We start from the raw sequence: 27,101 nt of genomic DNA, 5'->3' as shown, positions 1-27,101 counted from the left end.
GGGGCCGGCCGGGGGCGGTGCGGACAGCGGCGGGCGGTGCGGGAAGGGGCCGGCCGGGGGCGGGCGGTGCGCGATGGGGTCCCGCCGCCCGCGGGCCTGACCCGCCGGCCCGGCATGGCGGGCATCATCAAGAAGCAGATCCTGAAGCACCTCTCCCGGTGAGGCGCCCGCTCCTCTTCTCCCTTCTCCTCCTCATCCTGCTCATTCTCCTCATCCTCCTCCCGGGGGGCTGCGGGGGACGAGGGCCGGGCCTGGGGGTTTGGGGCCCGCCGGGCAGCGCCGGTGCGGAGCTGCCGGGCCCGGGGGGCTGAGCGCCCGTTCGGGCTGTGGAGCCGCCGAGCCGGAGGGGGTGTCCGAGGGTCAGGGGGTGTCCGAGGGCCGTGGGCACTGTGGTGTCCGGGGGCCGCGGGCCCAGCCTGCCCGGAGTGGCCCTGCCGCCCCTCCCCGGGTCGGAGCCCTCCGAGCCCGGCTTTGCCCCGGTGTCGGTGCCGGCCCTGGGCCGCGGGCGGCGGCAGTGGAAGTTCGGGAGGCGAGAGGGGAACACGAGCTCCAGAGGGGTGTTGGCATTGTATTCCGTCATTTTCCGTGAAGTTCATCCTAGGGGCGTTGGGGAAAAGCCGGTGCTCCCGGCGTGAGGCTCTGCCGGGAAATGCAGCTGCGGCCGCGGCTGCTCGGGGCGGGCCCCGGGCACATAGCGGTGCCTCAGTTTCCCTTCGCGGCGAGAAAAAGCTGTCTGTGTTATCTCATGGCTGCGGGCACGACCTCGCTCCGCATCGCTGCGAGATCAGGGCAGCGTGGACAGAAAGGTGCCGTGCCTGTGAGGGTGCAGGTGAGGCCACAGCCCTGCACAGCGCTTGTCCTCTGCGCTCTGGGCAGGTCCTTTCACCCCTGCTGCTGGACACGCTCAGGTGCGCAGTGAGGGGTCTGAAGTGACCTGTGTGGGGTCAGTGCTGGTGTGATGCTCGCATCCCAGCCCTCTGAGTTGGATCCTGATGGTGTCTGGAGCCCCAGACCATCCCCACACACCCTGAGTGGGCAGTGCAGGGTCTGTCTTGGAGCCACTAATTCTCCATGCTCCGGCTCTCTCCGCACTGTCCCGAAGGAGGAGTGATGGAGCTGCTGCTGGAGCTGCTCTGGATGCTGGTTTAAATGGATTTCTGACACCCCAAGTTTCCGAGCTTTCTGTCTCATTCACCTCACACAGGTGTGTTGTGGTCAGTACAGATTCAGCCTCCTGGTATGGAGGCACTGAAGTATTTTATAGCACGGAGAGGTGGGTGAGAGCAGTTCTTGATAGAAGGTAAAACAGAGCTGGGTGTTATCCTGGGTGTTGTTCTCATGGACAACTCTCTTTCTTTACATAAATACAGTTTTGCTGGTTCTTTTGCTTAATTTTGTATTTTGGTCTCTCCTTACCGCTGCAACAGCATATTCTTACCCAAAGAATCCCTTTTCCCCTCTGATTGGACCAGTTCTTGGTGTTCACCTGTGTATCCTTTGGGCGGTTCCAAGGAAAATAAGGAATCCCAAAACATTCAGCATCTCTGCCTGTTTTCCTGCTAGCTGGACTTTGTTGTTTGGCTGATTGATCTGATTCTGCCCCTCACCTGAACAAGGATTGTGGATCTTTGCAGAAATGCAATTTGAACCCAATTTAATGGTGTATAAAAAAGATTCATTCTTTCTGTTTCAGTTTTGTTTCCTCCAAATACCTCATCTTCACCCTCCCTTTGGGTTTTCTTTCAGCCTGGAAGAATTTTGCTACTGAATCATTAATCTGCCTTTATATTCTGCTCACATTTGCATATGAAATAATTCCTTGTTCTTTTTGTTGTGTCTCCACTCGGAGTCCTTTCTACACGGGGGTGTGGTTTTGTCCCTCTTCCATGTGGAAATTTGCAAGAAAGCGGTCAGGAGAGGCAGCTGGATCAGGGAAATGTGAATGAGGTGTTTCACCTGACTGTTCCTGTGATCCCACATCACGTGAGTGGCCGTGGTGGTCACAGCAGGGATCGGTACAGCCGAGCTTTGCCCAGTTGTGAAGGTATTTGAGAAGGCTCAGCCTTGTGCTGTGCTTCAGCAGCTTAAATTCCTAGAGCAGGAGAACCTAAAAACTTGCGGAGCTTTTGCCATCTGTGCCTTTCACTCCTTTGTCCTATATTTAGCCTGGAAAAGCAAACAGATTAGGTGGTTTCAGTTCTTGCTGCTTCCAGGCAGGCACAGGGCTGCAGTGCTGGGGAGTGTGTGGAACCCAGCATCAGGGGCTCCCCCAGAGCTGCCTGGGCATCAGCTGCTGGCTGTGAGCATGGTTGTGCTCCCCAGCCTGTAATTATCCATGGAAGCACATCTAATGCTTTAAAATAAAACCAGTGAGCCGCCTTTACCTCTTCCTGGCCTTATTTGAAAGGAGCTGCTTCTCGTTGTCTTTTTTTTTTTTGTTCCAAGCAGTGTTGGCGTATCCGCAGCAGATCCATGTTCTCAGGGTGTGACAAAGGCCCTGTTTATCCACAAGCCCAACTGCCTCAACTTCATGTGCCACTTTGGGATTTGAGTTCTCAGCACTGCAGTGGGAATCCTTGCCAAAATGGCTTTTATTTAATTTCCTTGGAGAGGTTTATCCCCTGCTGCCTATAACAGCTGCTTTGTGACGTTTTCTTTTGGGACACGTGTTGAAGCTTGTGAGCTTGTGGAGTAACAGGCACACCAGGCATGGCTTCCAGAGGAAATGCAACGTGCAGTCCTGCTGGGAAGAGAGAAAAGCTGATGTCAGCAGAGGAGCAGCTGGACTGGGGTTTGGGGGCAGATCTGAACGCAGGGGAGACCATAAATGTCTTATTGTGACAGGGACCCCAGAGAACTGCAGCTGAGGAATAGCTTTGGGAACCTCTGAGAGTGGGGTGAAAAGGGAGCAGAGGAGAAATGAGAGAGGAGTTAACAACAGCAGAGGTTGCTGAGAGGAACCAGAGAGGTTACAGTTACCAGAGAGGAAAACCTGTGTGGAAAACAAGACCTGTTTGCAGAGGAGAGTGCCAAGCATGTGTCACCGGTGCAGGCAGATGTGTAACAGATGTGCAGCGCAGAAATGAGTGAATAGCAGATTGTGGATTTGGCAAACTGTCCTCAGCACAGGATGGAGCCACCTTTTCAGGTAAGTGAGATAGGATTTAGAAACAAAGCTTAAAATACTATTAGAGAACAGAGCAGGGAAGCAGCATGTGCAGGGTGCGACACTGAGGTGCTTACCAGGGCAGGTCAGGTACTCAGCCAGGAGAAACAGCATTGTGTAGCTCCTCATAAATGGTGCTGCACCTCAGTGGAGGAATGGAGGAGTGCCTCTCCATTCCAGGGATTAGGCCTTGCATCCCTTTTTCCAGGTGAGGTTGCCTTGACTTGTGCCCTCTCTCATTTTTAGCTGATGGGTAAGTGAGGAGACCAGGGAGGCTCGTGGTGTAGCTGTAGTTTGTTCTAGACACGGACACGGGGGTGTGGCAGCGTGTGCTGGGCTGGGAGCACATGGGCTCCTGGGGGCTGTTGTTTCCTAGCTTGGATGTGAGCATCTCAGAATCCTTTCCTGGCCCTGAAGATGCCTTTGGGATTATCCCTTCCATGCAGTTGTGCTGCTTCTGTGCCAGCACAAGGAACTGGGAGCTGGCTCCCAGACCCAGCACTGTGCTGTGTGTGAGTCCTGCCTGTTCTGCAGCTGGTCTTGGGGATGTCTGGGGCTCCTTGCTCAGGGCTGTGACTCCTCCCTGTCCATTCCCACCATCAGAGATCTGCACTCAGGCTGAGGCAGGGCAGAGAAAGGCTTTTGCAGCCATGGTCATCCTGCCAGGGGGTGAGAGACTCCCTGTGGTCAGGATGACAGAAATTGGATGTGCTATCTCGAGAGGACCCTCCCTCTCCTCAGAAAAAGTGGGCAGATGAGATAGAGCAGTTCTTCCAAGAAGATGGGGTTTGTTCTGTGCCAGTCAGGAATCATTGGAATGGGCTCTGTGGCTTGCACCAGGCAAGTCAGGCCATGTCACCAGCTCTGCCTCTGCCCAGCACAGGAGTGTGGGGAATTCCTTGAGTCTAAAGAATGCTTTCCCCACTCAGCTTAGATTTCTTGCCCAAATGCTGCAGTCTGGATGCTGCTTATAAGAGAACAGACCCTGAATTCCTGCTCTGTTTGCCTCTCCCTTGCCCTGAAGTGTTTTGCAGCATTGCTGCGTGCTGGAGCGCTGCGCTGCAGCTGTGCCCTTGCTGCAGTCACAGGATGGCACACGCAGCTCATGGGGGCTGTGGGACACCCTCAGAGTCAGGAACAGCTACCACCAATAAGAGAGATTTGCTTACTACCAACCCTTCAGGCTTCTCCCACTTTCCTGACCTTGATTATAAATTACCTGGAAGCAATTTAGCGAGCGTGGTGGGTAAGGAGGAAAGCAAGGAAACTGCATCTGGGAATGGCCTGAGGAAGCTACAGAATCTCAAGTGATTTAGGCAGCAAAACCTCTGACCAGCTTTGCAATTTTGGCTTTAGCTGCTTGAATATCCTCCTTTGGTGATCAGGGAAATTTCTGTGATGATCTCTAAGATGATCATTTGCCTAAAATAGCTGTTGCAGCAATGGGAAGTACATGAAACCACAGAGCTGCCAGCTGTTAAAGGCTGATAGAAACTGTTACTTTTCCATCAGCACAGCGTCCTGCTCCTGTGGTTCAGCTTGTGCTCTTGGTCCAGATGATGGTGCCCCAGTGCCCAGGGTGGATCCAGAGCATGAAGCAGTTTGTGGCAGGACTTTATGAGGCAGTTTATGAGGAAGGAACTCTGCCAGGTCCCAGCAGCTGCTGCTGGTGCTGCACCAAACCTCTGGTGATAAGCTTGTCTCTAAGTTCTTACAGGCTGTGCCCAGCAAAGCATGTAAGGCTGGATGTACACCCTTTACTCAATGTTTGAATTTGGAAATATCTTGTTTTCCCAGGACATTTTGATGGCTTCTTCGACTCTTAAAAATTTTAATATAGTGGAATTATTGATGGCAAGGCAGAACCCCGAGCTATTATGGGTAAAGTAACGCAGATCTGCCTCTTCTTTGTTCAAGACAGGGGGGGAAAAAGGAGTGGGCACAGACAGGACGTGGCATTTTCCCTTCACAGAGTCTGAAGTCTTCCCTTGCAAAGTCATGGTGGCTGTGCTGCACTTTGCTGGGAGAACCAGCAATCAGTTTTATGGAGCTGCTGGGTGCAAAGTGTTTCCAGCCACTTCTCCTTGGCTCCAGACACGTGTGTGCCGTTTCTGGAATGCTAAATAGACTCTTGTTGCAGCAGGGGTAAATTACACTTGAGTAGCTCAGGAGGAAAATGTGGCCAGAGCTCCTCCACTGCAGCTCTGGGCTTGCAGAGCCCTGCACTGACCCGTGGAACCTCTCCAGAGTCTTTCAGCCTCACTGATGGAAAGGGGCTCTTCTTTCTTACTTCTCCTGGACTCCCTGAGCCCTTGCCTCCCCTGCAGCTGCTCAGTAGAGTCAGAATTAGGTAAAAACCAAAACCTGTTTGTTTCTGCACACTGGAGACTAAAATGATTGCGGGATGAAGAAGTAGAGCTTTGGACTAGTGCTTGTATTTATTTGGTTTCGTTCTAGTTTTCTTTCATCTGTTATTTGCTCGAGGATTAGGTTTGGGAAATTCCCTGGCAAGTGCTGAGGGTTTGCATTCCGGATTTGTTGAGAGCATGAGGCAGCTGGCATTTAAACTTTACTGAGTGTCCAGGCAAGGAGCTGGAAATAGCAAAGGGAAGGTGGAGTTCAGCCCCCCTGGCAGAGACCGAGCCTTTTCTCCTCTCAGCTGAGTTCCTGGTTTGCTTTCCAGGGCTCCCAGTACCCAGTAAGGTGCTGGTGGCTGTGAGTCAAGGTGTCTCAGCCTTCAGAATGCTCTAGAGAAACATTTGTTGAGGCAAGAAAGTGTCCTTGGTGCCAAGGGAGGCTGCAGCCCTGGGGAGGAGTGAGCTGGAATTCTGCTCTGTGTCATGGTTCTGTCTGATCTCCTTGGAAATGCTGATTTTTCTCCTTGTGAGTTTAACTTCAGCCTTTCCTCAGCCTCGTTGTGTTGCAGGAGGTAACACAGAGCCAAGACAACTGCTGACTTATCAGGATGTTTTGTGTTTGGCTTCGGGTGGCTGAGAGGCCCAGCCTTCCATTCAGGGCAGCTGAAGCCTGGAAAAACAGAAAGCTGATAATGGAAAGCCAGCAGCAGTGGCATGTGTGTACAGGGACACCAGATGTGCCTAAATCCACCCTGATAAGGAGCGAGGGATGGGCTGGCACCTCCTCACGTGGAAACTGTTTGCCCTGTAACCCAAGCAGGGTGAATTTCTCAGGCCCCTTGTCCACTTGGGGAGGAGTTCCTGCCTCCCAGGGTATCTGGGGTACACAGAGCACAGGTGATGAGATTATTATAAATGTGCTGCTTTCTGTCTTCTTAACAATTGGGCAGTTTGGTGTTGATGGGATTCCCTTAAACTCTAAATGGCTTTGTGCTAAGAGGGTGTGATACCAACTTCATCTCATGCTGCAATAATTAGTCCCATCCTCTGCTAATTCAGCGAATTTCTCTTCCTCCTGTGCAAGTCTGCAGAGCTGCTCTGTGCCCACTCTCAGACAGAGTGGTCCTTGCTAACACCAAAAATTCGAGGAGGTAAAATGGCTTTTCTTCCTGAAAAAGCTTTTAGTTCTTCCTGTGTGTCTTTGAGGCAGCTATTTTTTCCCTTTTTACAGAAGTTTTGATCACTTGCCCAGTTTTATTTCCTCCAAAATTATTTTTAAGTTCATCCCAAGTCATGTGTGCTGCACTTAAAGCTTCTGCTGCTGCCTTCCTTGAGAGCAGCCCTGATTTGGAAAGTCACTGACATTTCCTTTTAGCAATTGTGAACCTTTTGTTCTAGTAAACATGCTGTATGGCTTCTGAGATAAGAGGCTTTAATTTGAGGTGAAATGGCACATCACAGAGATTTTTGGATTGTAGAAGATATTCCCAAGGAAGATTGAAATCCCACTAAATGCCCTGTCCAAAACCAGACCAGGCAACACTTGAAAAGATTTTTGGGAAGGAACAAATCTGTGTTGGTTAGAATACAGTTGTTGGTTTTTTTGTTTTTTTTGTTCCTGTGTCCAATTCCTGTCATAATTGATTAAATTACGTATTTATATTCCAAATCAAAGCAGAAAATTCTCATCTCTTCCCTTGCTGTGACCCTTGTGGAGGCAAAAACCCCAGTGGTTCCTGGGCTGGTTCCCCACTGAGCTGATCAGTTCCTCCTTTCTGCCTTACCTGTGTTTGGAGGGACTTTCCAGCTGCTCCCTGCAGCTGTGGCTGGTGTCACAAGCCATGCACTGCATTCTGCCAAGAGATTTTGCTTGTCATGAAGCAAAATCAAGGTCACTGATGTACAGCTAATTAGTTCTCCCATAAAATGGCCATAGTGACAAAGGTGTTAATAGAAATGCTGGTGTGGAGCTGGGGGTGGTGGCTGTGTACAACAGCCAGTGATGGCTGCAGGACTGCAGGGAGGAGGCTGAGGCAGAAACTGAGTATTTGAGAAGAAGGTTCCTGATCCATGTGGCAGCAGGGTAATGAGGCAGGGATCTGAGGAGGAGTTTGATGATTTCAGATGTCTTCTGACATTATCTGTCCATGCATTTGCTCAGTTGGAGACAGTGTGGCGAGACAGCTACAAATGTGAACATAAATTTATTTATGATTCTGGCCTGGCTTTGGGCCAGCGGTCAGATTTACCCAAATTCCTCTTGCAATCAGTGAGTTTGTGGCCTCTGGATATGCAGGCTGAGGAACTGGGCAGTTGTTTTCAATAGTGACATCATGTTTTGATATATAGTCAAGCTGATGATTGAGCAAATAGATTTTCAGGGTTGACTTTTGTCAGAGTAATCCCAGCAGGCTCAAAAGGAGTGCTGCCCTGTGAGTTTACTGGCTCAGCTCTGCTTGACTTCGGATGGAGCTGCAAAAAAAAAAAAAAAACCAACAAAAAAAGTGCAAATATCCTCTGGTGTCAGTTTTCCCAATAGCCACCATTTTCATTCAGTTTTCCCTAAGCCAGCAGCCCCTGCTGCCAAGGCTGTTGCTGTGGGTGAGTGTGAATGGAGAGATCCTGCCAGCAAACATCTGACACGTTCTGCTGCTTTTCCTCCCCTGGCACTGACCAAAGCAGCTCCTCTCAGCAGCAGCAGGGACTGGCACTGTGAGCTCTGTGTTCTCAGGAGCTCTCACCTGAGGCCTCCTGTGTGACATGTGGCTGGGGAAGTATCTCAAGTGGGGAGGTTATTCCAGTGGAAGGTCTGGGATTCATGTACAGGGGTTGACAATGGGCAACATGCCCTCAGAAGTTTGGGCCCTGGTTTAAAAGTAAGAATCTGTTTCCATTTGAGGTTTATTTTTTTTCCAGACCCTCCAGCTTCTGTTGTCCCATCAGGGGTGGGGTCTGTAAGCTCTGCTTTGGAGGTGGAATGGCACACTTTGGTGCATGGAATGCCTCATGAAAGGATTCTATAATGGAGCCTGGTAGCACTGGAGGTGGGTTTGGTACCTGCCCAGCAGGATCTCTGCAGCCTTTCCCTGGAGATGGTGATAAAGAGATGCTTGGTTTGCCTGGATCAAGTTTCATACCTCACTCTAGACTGTGTCCTGTTTCACAGCTTTGGTTCTTCTACATTGTGCTGGTATTTTTGATGCACCTACACACTGAAGGAAAGTGATGCCCTGGTTCAGGCATGTGCTTGTGTTGCCTATAATCAAAAGAAAAAAAAACAAACAACCCTTGTATTAGAATAGTAAAGTAAAAAGCAGATCTTTATTTGGAAGCTTCCAGGTGTCCTGGTGGTGATGGGAACACCCAGAATTGAATTTCTACAATTTTATAATGTTAATTAATTAGGATATCTAACAGGTGCATCCTGTAGAAGATTCAGTTGCCCCAGTAACCTACCCCTGGTCAGCCCCTTGGAGTTGGTCCAAGGGGTTCTCTGCCCCACTTCTTATTATTCCTTATTGTAGGTCCCCTCCTTGGAATAAGACTAAGCAATATTTCAGGAATGTGTTTAGAAGGTCAGCTTATTGTTCTAAAAATCTAGAGGGAAAGGGTAGGAAAACTACTGGAGCTGCAGCCATGCATTAGCAATCTACAAATGTATTAAAAATATATAAAAAGCTTAAGCATCATTCCCCCCTTTAGAGACTTGGCAGTATAGAATTATAGACAACACTTGTACTTTTCCTCTGCATTACCAGCTGAAAGCAGCTTCCCCTCTGAGCACTCTTATCCTGGGATGAGGCTCCAGCCCAGGGATGATCCTTCAGTGCAGGTGTGAGAAAGCTCAGCCAGTGGGAGCTGATCACTGCCCACACCAGCTTTTGAGCTTAAGTGCTGGGTATTATCTACCTGTCCATGTTGTGTTTGGTTTATTCTTAGCATCCAATCCCAGGCAGACACGGTGACATCAGCTTTCAGCAGGGCTGCTTCTCTGACACAACACATGGGTGCTCCTGGATTGCCTCTGCAACTGTTTGCTCTCATTTTCAGCCGTGTCTGGGTTTGTGGGTGCTCACAGCAGGACTCCAGACCCAAATCATTTGGATTCTCCATGCTCCCTGCCAGCGGAGCAGCTGTTGGAACACACTCTGCAATTTCAGTTTCTTGGTGCTGATGCTGAGAAGCCAGGTTAACCTCAGCCACCTCCCTGGGCATGTTCAAACAAGAAGCCTTTGGTTAGAGGGAGTGATGAGTTTGAAGGGAATGTGCAGCCTGGCAGGTGGTGCAGACTTGGTGTGAGCTGTCAGCATGTCCCTGTGGCTCAGGGCAGGGAGGGGACAGCAGGGCACAGGAGCTGGCTGCAGGGGAAGAGCAGCAGTGGGCAAACTCACAGCTGTGTGCTGCCCTCCCCTTCCAGCACTGCTGCATCAATAGCACAGGGTTGACACCAACATCTCGACACATCTGTCGGACTTTCTCTTCCAACAAAATGTTTGGAAAGGCCCTTTTGCCCCTGGAAGCCCTGGGCTGATGGCTCAGCTGCTGCTCCAGTGCCTCAGCCAGGTTTGTGCTACACCCTGAGCTCGTGCAGCAGCTGCCTGCTGGCAGTGTGGCTCTGGTTCCTCCTCTCCTCCTGGAGCTGCGGCTGCTGCAGAAGCCCCTGGGCAGTGCCCACACTGTGGGTGCAGGGGCAGAGTGTGACTGGGAGCCTGCTCCTGTTTAGGCTGACAATGGGGGCTTTCTTTCCATCCTGCCTCCTGGACTGCTGTACAGAATGAGAATTAGCATTGGCATGGAGGAATGTGTGAAATAAGCCCTGGATTCAGGGGTGGGAAAGTTGTCTGGCAGGAACTCCTCAAGTTTGAATCTGGTGACATTGGAATGCAGCCCCCTGCCCCTGTGGAGGCAGCTCCTGCACTGGAGTGAGGTTTGATGGAGACAGGAGGGGTTCTGCTGCCACAGAGGGGTTCTCTGACGTGGAGAAGTGTTGCTAACACTTGTACAGCCTCTGTCATCTGCTGCCCTCTGAACTGGTTCCTTAGGGGCCACTCTGGTTTTGATGAAGTCAGAGGCTTTCACACCAGGATCCTCTGCTCTCGAGCAGTCCTGCTGCAAGTGTTTCATCCATGACACTGGAGGGATGCGAAGGGCTGCACACAGGGGAGGTGAACACTGGCAGCCCTGGGGAGGAGGAATTTCAAGCAGAGAAAGCAGAGGAGGGAGCTGGGGCAGTTTCTGGGAGGGGAGGTGCTGTTTGGCCCTGCTGAGCAGAGAGCAGGCTGGGCTGCAGTGGTGGTGTTAAAAAGAGACAGCCACAAAAGTCATTCATTAATGATCTTTTGCTTTCCTGGGTGAAAAGAATCTAGAGAATTAAACTTTCCACCGCTGACACAGCAATTCTGGGGGGAGTAAAACTGCTGAGCTGTTGGAGTTTGGCTTTGGTTTTCTTTGGTTTTGTCCTAGGGTAGTTTTGCTGGTTTCCAGGATCCAGAGCTTTAGAAGGAAATTTTCAGTTTCTCAAACCTGAATTACTTTAAAGCAAACAAAAAAAAAATTCCTCCAAATGTCAAAGTGTAGAAATGTTTTTTTTCTAGAGCAACCAACTTGCCTTGGGTTTAAAAATGTCAGAAAGGGTTTAACAAAACAGCAAACAAATTTTGGTATTAAAATAGCTCTGAAATGCTCCTGCAGTCTCAGCAGCTTTGCTGGGGGCTGTTTGTGAGTTTTCTCTTTCTTCCCTTGTAGGTTTACCAAGAATCTCTCTCCAGACAAAATCAACCTGAGCACACTGAAAGGTCAGGGACAGCTGACCAACCTGGAGCTGGATGAGGAGGTGCTGCAGAATGTTCTGGAGCTGCCCACCTGGCTTGCCATCACCCGGGTCTACTGCAACAAGGCTTCCATCAGGGTGAGCAGAGGCAGCTTTGAATAGATGAAGTTATCTATTTACAGGCAGGATCACTGAGGTTGTGCATGGACTTGCACTTTGCACACTGAACTCTTACAAATTCTTCCTCCTTGTGCTTTTTAGAGCAAAGAAATGTGGTTTTTTTCGTTGTTATAAGCTGTCAGGTTGTTTGATTGCACATGGTACTAACCACTGTTGCATTACATGAACTCAAAAGTTTTAAGGACATCAAAGAGACTTTCCATAAAAGAAATATGATTCTACTCTGCCAAGTGACAGTAAAAATGAGCCTGTCTTACTCATCTGATGTGCTCTGTTTTTAGAGTCAGATCTGCTCAGTTTAGTAACAAACATTTGTTCTCCCTCCTACAAGAACTGCAGAGTGAACGTTGCTGTATGAAAATAAAATGGAGCTTTTTGGTTTGTGCACAGTCTTCAGAAGAGTTGTGTGACTTCCAGTAACAGCAGCAGTTAGTTGTAAACTCTTAAAGGCCAGGAATGTTCCCCACAGCAGAATTTGACCTGCAGAATATCTGTTACTCCTGATGATATATGAGATCCAAAAGCTCAGCTGGGTTTGTAGATCTGGTGTCTGGAATGTCTTTTCCCTTGTCTGTGTCTCTGCTTGACCTGGATACAATGAGACATTGCAGACATTTCTCAGAGAAATGGGGCTCAAAGTTTAGGCTGAGAAGGTTTCCTGCAATTTCTGAAACTTTCCAATGCAAGATCACTCTGATAACCTCAACTTTATTGTTTCAGATCCAGTGGACAAAGCTGAAAACACACCCAATCTGCCTGGTAATGTTGCCTCTCTTGTCCTCTTTCCTTCCTTTCTCCCTTCTTCTTTTCTTCCTTTTCTTCCTCACTCTTTTTAATCTCTTCTACTTGGGAAAAATTCTGGAGAGGGAAACCATCAAGTGTTCAAATTTTCTTGGGACCTGAATCCTCCAGGCCCTTAGCACACAGGGCCACGAGTACCCTCCTGTGAGTCCCTCATTTCACTGCAGGATGGAGCTCTCAGAAAAGTCCAGGGCAACCTTGTGCCTGTGTTTTGTTGGTTGTTTTCCCACTACCCACTGACACTGATGGTGTGAGAGCTTTAACACAGGAGACTCTTGGAGCATTGAGACTCCAGAGTTGGTTGTCCCTGCCCTGCAATCTCACCCCAGGGCTGGTGGGCTGGGCTTGAGGCTGGCTGTGGTGTTCATGGCTCCTGTGTTGTGTCTCTGCAGTACCTGGACAAGGTGGAGGTGGAGATGAGGACGTGTGAGGAGCCTCGGCCGCCCAATGGACAGTCCCCCATCGCTCTTGCTGCTGGACAGAGGTCAGACCCTGAGCCCTGCAGCTTCTCCCTGCCCTCCTGCTGGGGTGTGGGGGCTGCTGTGCTCCTTGATTCACCACTGGCCTCCCTGCTCTCGGGTTTAAGTGCCTTTGGTGTTGCTTATAAACCTCTCTGTGTGAGCCTTACCTCTGCCAGGCCTCTCATTGTGACATGGGGGGATCTTCTCTTTGCAGTGAATATGGCTTTGCTGAGAAGGTCGTGGAGGGGATGTTTATTGTTGTCAATTCCATCACCATCAAGATTCACTCCAAGGCCTTTCATGCTTCTTTTGAGCTGTGGCAGCTCCAGGGCTACAGTGTCAACCCCAACTGGCAGCAGAGTGACCTGCGCCTCACCCGCATCACGGACCCGCAGAGGGGAGAGGTGAGCCCTTGGCTTTGTACTGGCATCACAGAAGAAAAGCGTGATGAATGATTTTTCCTTGTTTCATTTCATGTCTTCTGAATGTTTTGGGAGTTTTTTGAATCCTTGAAATTGTGAAAATCTCAGCATTTTCCTGTTTTTCTCTCAGGTTCTGACGTTCAAGGAGCTCACCTGGCAGACCCTGCGGATAGAGGCAGATGCCACGGAAAATGGTGATCAGGATCCTATCACCACTCCTCTGAGACTCATCACCAACCAGGGGAGGATCCAGATCTCTCTCAAGAGAAGGGTGAGAGTTTTCTCTATGCTTTGCAGGATGTGGTCTCACTGCCTGGTGCAGAGATGATGCATATTTCCTCCCACAGCCCTCGACAGCCCATCTCTCCCTTCAGAAATGTTGAGCCCAAACTGATGTATCTCTCCATGTTTTCTGTCAGAGACAGCTGTGTTCTTACCAAATGTCAAAGCAGTTTCTTTCCCAGGGGAGGATCTCGTGGATGGAGTGAGTTTTTCAGTCTCTTTGAACATCCTAAGGAGAGCTGTCATCTCCTTAACTGGGAGCTGAAAGCCTGGCAGCCTGATTTTTAGCTGTCAGTGGAAATGTGATGATTTAAAAAAAAAATGAATTAAGCAGTGAGCAATTTGTCTCTTAAAGAGGAGGTGGCTTTGACTGCTATCCATCTGAGAGGAGGTGCTGTGGATATGCACCAGATACCATCTCTCAGAGGAGTTTCACAGCAGCCTCCCTTCTTTCTGCCTCTGTGTTTTGGGAAGACTCTATCTGTGGAGTCAATTTTTGAAGTCCCTAACTCCTTTCTATTTCAGACCAAAGATTGCAACGTGGTGGCCTCCAAGCTGATGTTTCTGCTGGATGACTTGCTCTGGGTGCTGACAGACTCTCAGCTGAAAGCAATGATGAAATATGCTGAGTCTCTGAGTGAAGCCATGGAGAAATCTGCTCAGCAGAGGAAAAGCTTGGCACCAGAGTCTGTACAGGTGAGTGAGTTTGGATGCTGATCTGCCAGGGAAAAGGGCAGTTTCTGTTTGTGTGGCATCTGCCCATATTCACAGCATTTTCCTTGATGGGAACTCAGGTCAGGACAGTGTCACATGGGCTGTGGGCTGCTGTGGGGCAAGAGGTGACCAGATCAGTGGGGTTCGTTGCCAATAAAATACGTTTTCCAAGTCAAGGATGAGGGAAGAGGAATATTTCTGCTGGAGTTGGAAGCTGCAGGGGAGCAGGGATGCACACATAGTGCAGTGAGGTTGCACAGGAGGGATGGGGAATACTAGGCCCTTTTTGCCCAGGAATCTTAAAACATCTTCCAAGAGAAGTGCATGCAGCTGGCAGAGCCACAGACAAAGGTGAGAGCACAGGAGAGGATCCAGCTCCTGGGGACCCCAATTCAATCCTATAAACTGATGCCTTAGAGGCTGGAAGATCTGCATGAGTTGATTAATTGCATTATAACCTCTGTGTTTTCCCTCTCCAAGTCCTCACTGAGCTTGTCCCTCTCCCACAGATCACCCCCCCTGCTCCCAGTGCCCAGCAGTCCTGGGCTCAGCCCTTTGGAGCCAGCCCCAATGCCAGCAGCATCGGGCAGTACTTTGACAAGCACGACATGAAGGAATCCTCCTACCACCTGCTCATCTCCCGCCTGGACCTGCACATCTGCGACGACAGCCACGCCCGGGAGGCAGGTCAGGAGGGAGGAAAACACAGCAGAGGCAAAAACAACAGCCAAGGCAGTGATTTGCTGGCTGGAAGAGGGTTGGGAAGCACTGGGGTTTTGCAGTTTGGGATTTGAGTTTCCAGGCCTGGTTCTTACCATATAAACCATTGATTCAGGTGTCCTTCTCCTGGCCTAGGACAAGATTTTGGTGCAGATTGCTAAAGATGGTACCCTAATCCTGGCTGTGGTGTCAGTTAATCAGTGGGGACAGTCAGAGCAATGTGGTTCTGAATTCTCCTGGATCAGGGCTCAGATTGCAGAGCTGACCATGGTTTCCTCTGTTCTGTTCCTCACAGGTGCTCAGAAGCATGGGATGCTGGGTGGTGCCATCCAGCTGACCTTCAGGAGAATGGCTTTTGATTATTATCCTTTCCACAGGGCAGGTAGGGAGCCTGTGGCCTCACAGCCTGAGGAGGGGGATAAAAAAGGTGTTTAAAGAACTGTTCTATGATGGCAGGCTGGACTAGAAGAAAGAAACTGCATTTTTAAAGTTGGGATGTTGGTTTTCTGCAGGAGATGCCTGCAAGCATTGGGTGAGGTACAGCGAAGCAATGGAGACTCGGGGACAGTGGGCAAAGAAGTTGGTCAGTGAATTTCAAAGCAAGATGGAGAAGCTTTATGAAGAAACAGACCCTGTGTTTGCCAGGACTCCACTTTCCCCTTTCAAAAGGAAACCAGGTAAAGGTATTTGATAAAATCAGTGAAGCAGGAAGTGGTACCAATTTTGCTCCATCCAGCAAAATCTTTATTTGCCTGTCCCCAGCTGAGCAGGCTGATTTGTTGGTGCAGGAATGCATAGCACTCTAAAAATAATAAATATAATGGCAGAGGAAAGTGGCTGGGAGAACACTGCAGCAAGGATGGACAGGCTGCAGTGGATTATTGTTGAGTTTCCCTGTAAGATACAAGGATGAAATTACATACTTAAGACCTGTCTTAGGAGTGTGTTCTCTTGCCACAGGACAGACTCACCTTTCACAGTGTTGTTCCTTCAAAAGTCCTGAGTGTTTTTCCTGCCCAGCTGTGTTTCTAATTCCGGGGCTGTTAGTTCTGCTCAGTAAGCACAGAGGTGTTGGTACTGATGGTGCAAAGAAGGTGACTAAAACCCTGTCTGTCCCCACAGAGCCTCCCCAGAGTCCCCAGAGGAGCCCCCCAGAGAAGGGCCGGGCTCCCCCCACGAGTCTCCCGCGGCTGCGGCACCCGCCCTGGCACCGGCTGCGCTCCAGCTGCCTGGTGGTGAGGGTGGATGACCTGGATGTGCACCAGGTAGGGACCTCAGCATTGCCTGTACGTGGCAATAGCACTTCTAGAAAGGAAATGATATGATTCAATATGTAATTCAAGATATGATTGAAAGGATCATGCAAATCCTGCGACATCTGAAACGCTGCCCGGAGAACCTAAATGCTGTTATGACGTTGTCTGTAAAACTTTAAACCCAAGAGCGAACTGCTGATAGTTTTCATGTTCAGAGGGAACTGCTTAACCATGGGTTTCTGCCCTCTGTTCCTATCTAAGCTTACACCAAGCATTTGGCAGGCCCAGTGCAAAACATGTCATGCCTTTGAGAAGTCAGTGAGGATGTGGATTTTTGACAAAGGAGGAGTAAGTCTGACCTCAAGCTTTCTGCCCTGGATCAGTCCCTGCATCCATGTGCCCTGTGTCCATCCAAGAGCTGGTTTTGCTCTTTGCAGCACCAGATATTGTGATGGACTTGCCAAGGTGCTGCTGGTCTAGCAGACAACTATAACAGATTTCTGTTCTGTTTGCTCATGTCACCTAATTCTGCTAGTCACAACTCTTACTAGCAGTGACAGGAGACACAAAGTGCTAAATTCCCTCAAAGGAGAGGAGTTGGCAGTATCAGCAGGTAGAAGAAAATTATGTTTTTGCTTGAAAGCAGTGTATGTTTGATGTGTAAATTAGGCAGATTGAATACAGGCAACTGAGGGGTCACTGGGGCACTTGGGTTTGCAAAGTCTGAGTTCTGCACCACTGCATTTCCTTCTGTTTTCAGGTCTCTACAGCTGGGCAGCAAAGTAAGAAACCCTCCACCTTGCTTTCCTGTAGTAGAAAAATCTTCAAACTCCCTGACCAGGTCTCTGCAATCCATATTGAATTCACAGAATATTACTTCCCAGACAATCAGGACTTTCCAGGTAATACATCAAGGTTAGCACCTTCTTTCACAAGTTTCTTAAAGAGTCATCAATGGTCTAAATGTGTTAACCCTGTTAGATATTCTCTGTCCATTCCTGTTTGGTTTCCTGATGTTTCCATCCTAATTTTTTTGTTGGTTTTTTTTTGCCTGTGGAATGGAGTTTGTGCACAATGTGGAAGCAGAGCTGTGCTTGCAGGGAGGAATTGCAGCAGCTGCTGTTTGCCCAGTTCCTGGGGTTCAGCCTTACTGAGAGCCCTGGAGCAGGGCCATGGGGTGCTCTGGGTGCTGTGCCATTGGTTCACCTCCTTCCTCTGGGTGCACCACAGCTGCTCCCCTTCTGAGATGTGTCTCTCAGGGGTGGTGAGGCCCCTGCATTGGTGCTGTCAGTGCAGGTTCTGCTCTGAGCTGCAGAGCACCCGAGGGGCCTTTCCTGCTATCATTGATCTGTTTCCTTCTAGTTCCGTGCCCAAACCTGTACATGCAGCTGAACGGCCTGATGCTCACCCTGGACACACCAAGTGTGCTCTGGATAAACCTCTTCTGCCTGGATCTGTGTCGCAGCCTGGAGCAGTTCAAAGCCATCTACAAGCTGGAGGACTCAGGCAAGCGGGATGAGCATGTGGATGTCCGGCTGGATGGCTTCAGGCTGAAGGTACCAGTCTTTTCCTTCCTTTCCCAGTCTTCAGTGTTCTCTCTGTGAAAGGAGCATGAGACCAGGACATAGCTGGAGTCCATAACGAGGAGACAGACCTGCTGCCTTCCTCTGACTTTGCTCCGTCTGCCACTTGTGTTGGTTTTGTTTGGTCAGTAAAGCCGGTGTGGAGTTCTCATCCAGAATAAACCTCAGCTATTCCTTTCTCACCTTCCTTCCCCCTGCAGCTCAGCATCCCCGTGGATAAGAAAGTCACGGACCACCGGGACCGGCCTCGGGCCCTGTGTGTTTGCATGTCAGAGGTGACAGCCACCAACACCCGCCACGCTCCCTCCTGCAGCTGCCAGGACCTGCAGAGCCTCTTCCGGAAGTTCGCGGGCTCCGAGTTCTTCCACTCCAGCTACGCCGCGTTCCCGCGGGCGCAGGACAGCTTCAGCCTCCTGCACACGCTGTTCCTGCGCCACGCCTACCACGTGGATGACAGGCCACACAAGCGCCCAGGCTTTCCCCAGCTGCCTCACAAAACCTCTGCCTCTGAGGATCTGTGGTCTGTGAATTTCAGTGAGCTCTCCCTGGGATTTGAGGGGGCCGAAAGCTCCAAGGGCAGAGCCCTTAGCTTTATTGACCCTTTTCCACTTTCCATATGGGCCTGCCTGCCCAAGAGGTGGGGGCAAGCTCAGATAGCTAAACGACAGGAGCCGGCCACCTCTGAGATGAAAATCAAGCCTTCTGCCAGCTTTAGCAACCACTCCAAGAACGAGAAGCTCTCCAGAGAACATGGTGTTTGTCAAAGATCAAAGACTGACCAGGATCTGAGGAATATCTATAAGGCTCCAGACACGATGGATGTCTTGGGAGAATCTGACTGTGAAGTTGATGATGGAGTAGACAGTGAAGAGCTGGAAGCCTCTGCTGATATCCACGTGCTCATGTCTTCCTCTGTGCATGTCAAAGTTCGGCTCAACCACTACCAGTACTTGGTGCTGCTCAGGATGAAGGAAGTTCTGCAAGCACTACAGGAGCAGCTGGCCCAAGATACCCAGGAAATGACTGGGTCTCCTTTAGATCCCATGTCTGCTTGTGTGGGAGTTATGTTCCCCAGTGCTGAGGTGGCCCTGCTCATGACCCCTGCTCCAGGGTCTGTTGTGGAACCCAGGTCCCTGGACTCGGATACAACCAGCCTGATCGAGTCTGAGCTCTCACCCTCAGACAGCAAGGAGGGGCTGGCAGCTGAAGAGAAGGAGCTGAAATCAGAGAGCAGTTCAGAGAAGGGCTTAGGCAGCACCTCAGAGCTCCCAGAGGACAGTGGGATCCAGGGCACTGGTGCCAGCGTCCCACTGGAGAGGCTCCCGAGGTCCGCGAGCGACGGAGCCCTGAGCGCAGCTCCCCGCGGTAAGGGCGCAGAGGAGAGAGGCTTGATAGAGGAAGCGCACGAAGCTGTGGAAGCCCTGGTTGCAGAAAGACCAGCAGAGACCAGCAGCCACCCTCAGAGCCCCCCTGCTCTCCCTTCCAGCCCAGCCTCGGACACGCAGCCCTCAGGCAGAGGAGGCGTCGCCCTCAATGGCCAGGCCGAACTCGTCCCGCTGCGGAGCATCGAGGTGGAGCTCTCCAGTGCACTGCACATCACCAAGGATGCCACCAAGGAAGCCCTGCACGCCACCATGGACCTCACCAAGGAGGCCATGTCCCTCACCAAGGATGCCCTGAGCCTGAGCCGGGACAAGATGACCTCCACCATGCAGAGGATGCTGTCGCTGCCCCCAGCCAGGTGAGCAGACCAGGCTCCTGAACTGCAGGAGGGGAGACGGAGCTGCTCCCTTTCTGTCCATTGTATTTGGACTGGAGATGGGTTAAGTGTTCATCTCTTGGGGTTGTTCTGAGGGTACTGAAGTCTGACTTGCAAGTGGTCAGAGACCAGCCCAACACTCAGATAATCTGCAGGCTCAGCTGCCTGCCTTTATCACTGGTTTTGTGGGTTTTTCTGTAGGGATTCTGTGCCCAGAGCAGAGGAGGGAGCGGTGACCCCGGGCGGGGCGGGCAGCGGCCGGATGCGTTTCTTCTCCATGAAGAGGACCTCATCCCAGCATTCCTTTGACACCACCTCCGTGGATGGGAGCGGCCCCGAGGACGGGCTGTCCGTGGACAGTGATGGCAGTGATGGCTTCGTGATGCTCACAGACTCTGGTAAAACCCTTGGCTTTTCTGTTCCCACCCTCATCTCACAGGGGTGATGCTTTGTGCCACAGGCAACTCATCCTGTGTCCCTATGGAGTCACTTTTGCTGCTCCTTGTTTTTGAAGGTCTTAAGGAGTTGCCTCACAGTGGCTCTTTCTGCTTTTGTAGGTGCCTTTTCTTTGAGATGAGGAGGGTAAATCAGTGTGGGGTGAACCTGCATGCCCCAGTGGTGTCCTGAGGGCTGCAGGGGCTGTGATGTGCTGGTGGTGGGCGGGACAGAGCATTTGGGAAGGGTTGGTTGGATACTGGGTACTCTGGACATCTTTCACTTCAACCCAGTGTTGCTTATGCTCATCTGAGAAGCTGGACAGAGATGGATCTCCAGAGGATGGTACCTCCAGAGAGGCCAGAGATTCGGGCAGATGCTGATGTCAGGAGTTCCAGAAAAAGAAATGGAATTGAGTTGTTGTTACTTCCATTTCAGAACCCAGCCTGGACCCCCTTTCTTCAGGGCAGCTTCCCCAGGCCCACAATGACACGGGCAGCAGAAGCAGCCTGGTGGCAGAGGACGAGGGTGGAGTGTCCCCTGAGGTGAACAGCTCCACGTCCCAGAGTGAAGACCCCAGTCTGCAGCTGGTCAGTGCCTGGCACTGGGATTCTGTCCCTGAGGGGCTCTGGAGGTGTTTGCTGTAACCAATGAGCTCTTGGTGGCTGTTTCAGGTGTCAATCCTTGTGCTGAAGATGAATGATATGAACTGTGCAATAGAGGTACAAGGAGATGATTTGTCTGTGGCTTTACAAGTGATGAAGGTGGTTCCGGAGCAGCTGAACAACGTTGGCATGTGGCAGTTCCTGCGTGGCTACGTGGGTAAGATGCTGCTCTGGGACTCAGCTGCACTGTTAGAACTGGCTTTTATACCAGCCTCCCTCAGGGAATATTCCATTAACTGGGGCCTCAGTGATTGAGGTGGTTAGGGTTGAACACAACTCATGTGTGAGGGTTCAGATCTGGCGTTTGAGGGATGTTTCCCAAGTGCCTACACAGTCAGGCTCTGCGGTGACTCGTAATCATTGACTGGGATTTTTTAAATTGCTGAGGATGCAATGGTCCAGCTCCAGTGCCAGTTCAGTGATGTGGGCTCCTAGTCCTTCGAAACTGGGATTGCTCTGATGTGAGGGGCGATGTCAGACCAAGGTCACTTGGCTGCTTTTGGCCTGAGATGGGCTTTGCACGCTGCCCTTTCTGACTGATATCTGATCACTGGCCCTGTGGTGCAGTGAGGTCTCTCTGCCCCAGCTCTAGGAGACCCAGGAGTGGAGAAGGCAGCGAGCCCCGAGCCCAGGCAGCCCCAGCCCGAGGTGTCCCTGCGCCTGCAGTCGGGGCCGCGCGCGGCCGCTCACTCGCCGCTGGCCGAGCGCAACGGCTTCCTGCAGCTGCTGCTGCACAGCCAGGCCACTGAGCTCTGCACCTCCTGCCTCACCAGCCTGGGACCCTTCCTGGAGGATGAAATCATCCCAGAGGTCATCCCCATGGAGATAGAGGTGGTGGATGCCAAAATCACGTTGAAGGTGAGAGACTCCCCCACAGGGCAGAGCTGGCTTGCAGGATGGCACTTGGGAAGGGATGCTGTGGGAATGCTGGGGGCCTCTGTAGAGCTTCTCTTCTCCTGAGACTGTTTGGTTTTGCTGCTAAAAGCAAAACCAAGCCTAGGGATGAATAAGGAACATAAGGGAAGTGTGTACCTGTGCACCCTGTACATAAAGCCAGGCCTTTCCCTAGGTTGGACTCGCCCAGTGCTGCTGGTCAGGAACGCTGCTCCTGAGGAGGCTGCAGGCAAGGAAAGTCCTTTCAAGAGCTGTCACAGCTTCTAATCCCTTCTCTGCTTCATGTTCCTCCAGGATGACAGCCCCCCAGTGTATCCCACCTCCCCTGGCCCTGTCCCCATCACCTTGGCAATGGATCACATCGTGGTGAGGCGTGGGGATGATGGTGTCTTCTATCTCACAGGTGAGTTACCTCTGGTTTTATTGTCCCTCTGCACCCCCAGGCTGTGCTGGAGGAGACTGGGATGTGCTGGCTGCTGCTGGGAAGGATGGGCTCTGAGGTGGGAGCAGTCCCTGTGTGTTTTTTCCTGCTGTGGGAGCAATCCCTGCCTCTGTTCTCTGCTGTGAGAATTCGTGTCTGGTGTTCCCTTAATAACATTCAGACAGGATCCATTATTACCTTTTAGTTTCTCCATTTTAAAAGGGGAAAGAGAATTTTATTTCCCTGTGTAACAAGAGGGGAAAAAAAAAAGAAGAAGGAAATAATTAAAGTTTTTTTTTTTTTTTTTGTTTTGAGAGCCCTGTTATGTGAATGTCCACACCTGAATGGGTTCTGTTTCTTTCCAGCTTCCCAGGGGAAGGACTCTGTGAAACAGGAAAAACCTGAGGAGCAGAAGGCCCCATCAGAGTCTGTCTCACCAGCCCCAGCAGCAGGAGCACGTGGGCTGCAGGTGAGTCACTGCTGCCTGGACAACAGAGAGCTGGAAATTCCCTTTTGCCTTCGTGTGTTTGCAGTCCTGGGCAGGTGTGGTGAGCTGCAGGAAGGGAGTGCCCCAAGGAGCAGCCTATGCCTCCTCCCATGAGTGTTTTGAGGATTGAGGGCACCTTGCCCAGCATGAACTCCCTTGTTCCCTTTCAGAATCTGGTTGGGGATTGTTTTTTGATTGGCTCCATCTTCCCTACTGTGTCCAGTTCCTTGTTGGAAAAACAGGAATCAAAAGGTTCCCAAAAAGAGTAGTTCTGTCAGTGTGGTTGTGTCTCACTGTGTAATTGATCCCAAAAGCTCCTGCTCTGGGTTTCCTTGGAGCAGCTCACTGTGTACCTTGAAGACTCCTGCCTTGTTCTCTGCTTGTCTCTTGCAGCTCAAGCAAGTGCCAGAGCTGCAGAGGGAGCTCCAGACCATGAAACTGGCCCTGGCAGAAGCCAACATGGACAAGGCTCGCCTGCTGCAGGAGATCAGGAAATACAACCCCCTGTTCCAGCTCTGACACTGCCAGGGACAGGGCACCAGCACCAGCAGGGCAGGTTTGGTCATTTTGCTGCCAAACGGGTCCAAGTCCAGGACTGAAACCAGCTGTGACTGCAGAGACTGGGCAGAGGGAGGGAGAGAGGGAGGGAGGGGCCTGGCTGAGAGAAGGGGGGGAATGAGGAGGAGTTTGCTCTGCTCTGGCCTGGGAGTGCTGCACTGAGCCAGGGCATGGTCAGCCCACCAACACCAGGTCAGATGTGGGGGGACACCCCATGACTCCTCATCTGTGGGTGGCTTTCAGCCTCCAGCTTTTGTGCTGACATCTGGAGATGGTCCATGCTGGGGTTTCTTCCTCTTTCACCCTTCCTTGTTGTGTTCTTGCCCAGCTGTGCTCACCAGGGCCCACAGCAGGAGCAGGGTGGTCACTTCAGCACCTGGGCAGACAAGACAGGGCTGGCAGAAAGGTCAGGGCTCTGCTGGGAGAGCAGGGCTGCTGTCACTGCAAACAGGGATGGGATTCCCACCGTGGAGTGAGGGCACACAGCTCACTATTCCCACAAGAACAGGGTCAGGATAGTACAGAAATTCCTTCAGATTCCCTTTCCCACCAGTAATTCCTTGTGTAGAGATGGATGCAGTGTGTGAGACTTAGTGCAGGTCATTCCCACTTAATCCCACAATGTTTGGCTTTATTGGTGCAGGAATTAATTCCTTACAAGGCACTGTTTAAACTTTTACTATCAAAGAAGGGGGTGAGGGAGGTTGGTTCAGTCTCAAGTGATGACCTGGGTGTTTTTGGGATGCACCTTGTCCTCAGAGCTTTGTGTGCCCGAGTTCCCCAGTGGGGAGGGGGAGCTGAGCAAGGAGCTGTGGGGTTTTCAGCACTGGGTGGAATCTTTCAGCAGGGCTGAGGGGCTGCCTGGGATGGGACCCCAGAACCACCTGCCAGCCCTGATCCCAAGAGGAAATCACTGGAAACACCCATGTGGAGCAGCTCCCTGTGAGCACTGCTGGGAACTGCCCACGAGCAGAAGCTGGATTTTGTTTCACCAAACCTTTGTGCTGCTCCCTCTCCCTGTGGGGGAGCAAGAGCTCTGGGAACTGCTTGCCTGAGGTGGAATGCCACGGTATTCCTGCTTTTTCTTCATTAATTGCTTGAAAATGGGAGGTTTCTCTCTTCTGCTTTTTCAAATTTTCATGACATTTTGTGTGAGTATGGGAAGGGTATGCCAAGCCTTTGCCCAGCCTGCAGGGTCCCACAGCTCCTCCCACGTGTGCAGGCTGAGCACAGCTGGGGCCAGGTTGTTTACAGCAAATTCCTTGCTCCAGCAGCTTCAGTCAGTGGGTTTTGTTGAAGAACTCAAGCATTTCCTTTGCTTGGAAAATGCTTGGAAAAGGAAAATTCCTTTCCTTTTCCTTGTAGTAAAAAGAACTGTAACCCAAAACCCACACATGTGGGAGGATAAAACCTCCTGGGTCCCCACAGATTGTAAATATCAAAGTTTACTTTGTGGAGCCTCTTATTTAAGGATTCTTCCTCTGTTCCAGTGAGAGCCCAGGGAGTCCTTCTTGGCACAGGTGCCATGGGAGAGCAGGTGGCCTCAGCACCTCTCACAGGGTCAGGAGCAGCTCCCAGGGCCCCTGGAAAGGGAGGGGGGGAATGTGCAAGTCTGAACTTGAATTTAAATTTGAATTTTAGGCAGTATTGCAACTTTGCTGCAGTTTGTTTCCACTGATGCATTTATTGGTTCTATGAACCAGGAGCAGAATTAAACTCATTAACCTCCTTCCAGGCTCAGGCCTCTTTTCCTGATTTTCCCTCTCCATCCCCACACTGCTGGGTTTTGGGCAGCTCTGGGATTTGGAAGCAGAGCTGAAGCCTGACTTCAGATGTGCCAGCTCCCAGCACAGCCCTGCCCCAGGCTGGGAACAGCTCTGGGAGCACCTTGGGTCACACAAAGAGCAGATCCCAGTCAGGTTATGAACACAAGAGAAAGTTTAATGTACAAAGAAAAGCCACACATCTGGGCACACCTGGCACATCTGGGCCAGCAGGAAATGCTCTGCAGCCCCTGGATGTTTCTCTCCCTGCTGTGCTGAGACCCCAAAGTCCAGGCTAAGGGTGCATCCAGCTCTGCCCAGCGTGGGCAGAGACAGCAGGAACATCCTTGAGGCCCCACAGGCCACCCCAGAGGGGCCTTGTGGCAGAGTCCACGTGGGAAGGTCCTACAGGAAGCTCAGCTCAGCCTCTCTCAGTGGAAAATGATCTTTTTGTACTTGGAGTTGGGGATCTGCCCACGTGCCTTGAGCCTCCTGACGGCCTCCCTCATGTGCTTGGGCTGCAGGGGGGGCAGCTCCCCCCACTTCTCACACACATCCAGAGCTGGACAGACAGACAGAGCTCATGACAGGGGCCAGCTGAGCTCTGCCCATCCCCTGCTGCTGCTTCAGTGCAGTTTGAAAGGAACAGGTACTGTTTGTGTTAGGGGTTTGCAGCTCAGAGGCGGGAATGGACCTGCTCCTCCTCCCTGCCAGGAGGCCCAGGGCAGCAAGCAGGACAAAAAGCTTCTAAAGCACTCAGGCACTGTGGAGATGCTGGATCCAGGGAATGGATGAGCTCAGAGCCTCTGCTCTGGAGCCCTGGGGGCTGGCTGGGCTGTGATCCCCCCACAGTTGGCTCAGCTCCCTGTCCCACACTGACCCGAGCTCATCCCATAAGGGAAGAGTGGGGCAGCTTTAGAGGCTCAGGAAGCTCCTCTGTCCCTGCACACCCACGAGATCCTCATCCTGCAGCTGCTCTGGGGCTGAGGCACAGAGCTGCCAGCCCAGCTTCTCTGCACCAGCAGCACTTGGGGGGATCAGAGGGGCTGTGGCAGCTTCAGCAGGCCCTGCTCTGAGCCAGAGCTGCTGCTGGAAGGGAGAACCATGGAGAACCTGCTCCAAGCAGGGAACTGAGCCCGGGTCGTTCCCGTGTCACTCAGCAGGTGTCACTCACCTTCCTCCACCACCTCCCCAACAAACACCTTGGAGATGCCCGACATGGCGATGACGACGTTCTGGGACACCGAGGTGCCGGTGATGGACTGGATGAGCTGCGACAGGGAAGGGACAGGCGGGGACGGTCAGAGCCCCGCCCGCAGGGCCCTCCCAGCCCCTGGAGGGGGATTTGAGCTGGAGCCCCTCGGGGCCGGCTGAGCTCCGGAGGGTCCCGGGAGCGCCCGGCCCGCCCCGCTCGGGCTCCCGCCGCTCTCGTACCCGTTTGATGGCGGCCTTGGGGAAGGCAGAGCGGCGATACATCTCGTAGCGGTTCAGCTGCTCCTCGGAGAAGGAGGAGACCAGGATCCTGCGGGGCACACGGCCATCGTTCCCAGCCGCTCCCGCGGCACCGGCCGGGGCCGGCAGGAGCGGGGAGGGAGGGGAATCGGGAGGGGGCTGCGGCACCGGGATCACGGTCCCCGACCCGCAGGCACTCACTGCATCTTCTGGATCTCGTCCTCGTCCACCTTCTGCTTCTTCTCCTTCCGCTCCTTCAGCTCCAGCTTCACCTTCCTGGCCGCACACGCCTGCAGCCCCGGCTCCTCCGCATCCGCCGCCTCCCCGTCCGCGCTCCTCACCTGGGCGAGAGGGCAGCGCTCGCTCTGCCGCCCCGCGGCCCGGCCCGGCCCCGCTGCCGCTCCCGCCTCACCTCCCCGTCCGCCACCTCCGCCTTGAGCTCGCTGCCACCGCCAGCCTCCCCCACCTCGCCTTCTCCCGCTCCTTCTGCGGCCGCCGTTTCCCCCGCGGCCGCCGCCCCATCGCCGCCGGCGGGCGGGGAGGATCCCGCGGGCGGCGGCTCCGGCGCGGCGGCGGCACCGAGCGCGTCCCGGGCCGGGTCCGCCATGGCCGCGCCCGCGGCGCCTCCTGATGACGAAACACTACGGGCGCCGCGAGGGGGCGGAGCCTATTGCCATGGGAACGGTGACGCGTGGCGTCTTGTGATGACGCACATTTACCGGCGACGCAAAGGGCGGTGGCGTCTGAATCCATGACAACGGAGATGCGACGGCGCGTTCTGATGACAAAGTCTGAGAGCGCCGCACCGGAGGGCGGTGCCTGTTGCCACGGCAACAGCGACTCGGCAGCGCAGCCTAATGACGAATTCCATGGGCGCCGCGATGGAGGCGGAGCATGTCGCCAAGCCAACGGCGCGTCAACGGCGCCTCCTGATGACGCACAGCTACGGGCGCCG

The 27,101-nt window shown here is 52.4% G+C and overlaps 2 protein-coding genes across 4 annotated transcripts; one reads left to right on the top strand and one right to left on the bottom strand.

Moving 5' to 3' along the window:
* Window positions 1–25: 25 nt before the first annotated feature.
* Window positions 26–24,654, top strand: BLTP3A (bridge-like lipid transfer protein family member 3A). 2 transcript variants are annotated; one of them, XM_084220695.1, is made up of 21 exons: window positions 26–158; window positions 11,269–11,431; window positions 12,194–12,232; window positions 12,667–12,758; window positions 12,950–13,139; window positions 13,288–13,428; window positions 13,965–14,135; window positions 14,663–14,840; window positions 15,169–15,255; window positions 15,386–15,550; window positions 15,996–16,138; window positions 16,890–17,031; window positions 17,492–17,685; window positions 17,913–19,453; window positions 19,673–19,869; window positions 20,345–20,496; window positions 20,581–20,728; window positions 21,158–21,429; window positions 21,760–21,868; window positions 22,252–22,355; window positions 22,767–24,654. In XM_084220695.1, the coding sequence occupies exons 1-21, from the start codon at window positions 115–117 to the stop codon at window positions 22,890–22,892; spliced, it is 4,398 nt and encodes a 1,465-aa protein (XP_084076821.1). In that variant the 5' UTR covers window positions 26–114; the 3' UTR covers window positions 22,893–24,654. The 2 variants fall into 2 exon arrangements, with proteins under 2 accessions (XP_084076821.1, XP_084076822.1); XM_084220696.1 differs by lacking the exons at window positions 21,158–21,429; window positions 22,252–22,355; window positions 22,767–24,654 and having other exon boundaries at window positions 21,760–21,861.
* A 197-nt stretch (window positions 24,655–24,851) lies between these two features.
* Window positions 24,852–26,765, bottom strand: TAF11 (TATA-box binding protein associated factor 11). 2 transcript variants are annotated; one of them, XM_084220824.1, is made up of 5 exons: window positions 26,559–26,765; window positions 26,348–26,487; window positions 26,129–26,216; window positions 25,869–25,965; window positions 24,852–25,256 (listed from the first exon to the last, which is right to left on the bottom strand). In XM_084220824.1, exons 1-5 carry the CDS (start codon window positions 26,751–26,753, stop codon window positions 25,126–25,128), a joined length of 651 nt encoding a protein of 216 aa, XP_084076950.1. In that variant the 5' UTR covers window positions 26,754–26,765; the 3' UTR covers window positions 24,852–25,125. The 2 variants fall into 2 exon arrangements, with proteins under 2 accessions (XP_084076950.1, XP_084076951.1); XM_084220825.1 differs by having other exon boundaries at window positions 26,613–26,765.
* Between the last annotated feature and the right edge of the window lie 336 nt (window positions 26,766–27,101).

The sequence above is a fragment of the Fringilla coelebs genome (assembly GCF_963513975.1).
Source record: "Fringilla coelebs genome assembly, chromosome: 23".
Taxonomy (NCBI): Eukaryota; Metazoa; Chordata; class Aves; order Passeriformes; family Fringillidae; genus Fringilla; species Fringilla coelebs.
Note: the sequence above shows the minus strand (reverse complement) of the source record. Positions and strands in the feature narration are given on the sequence as shown.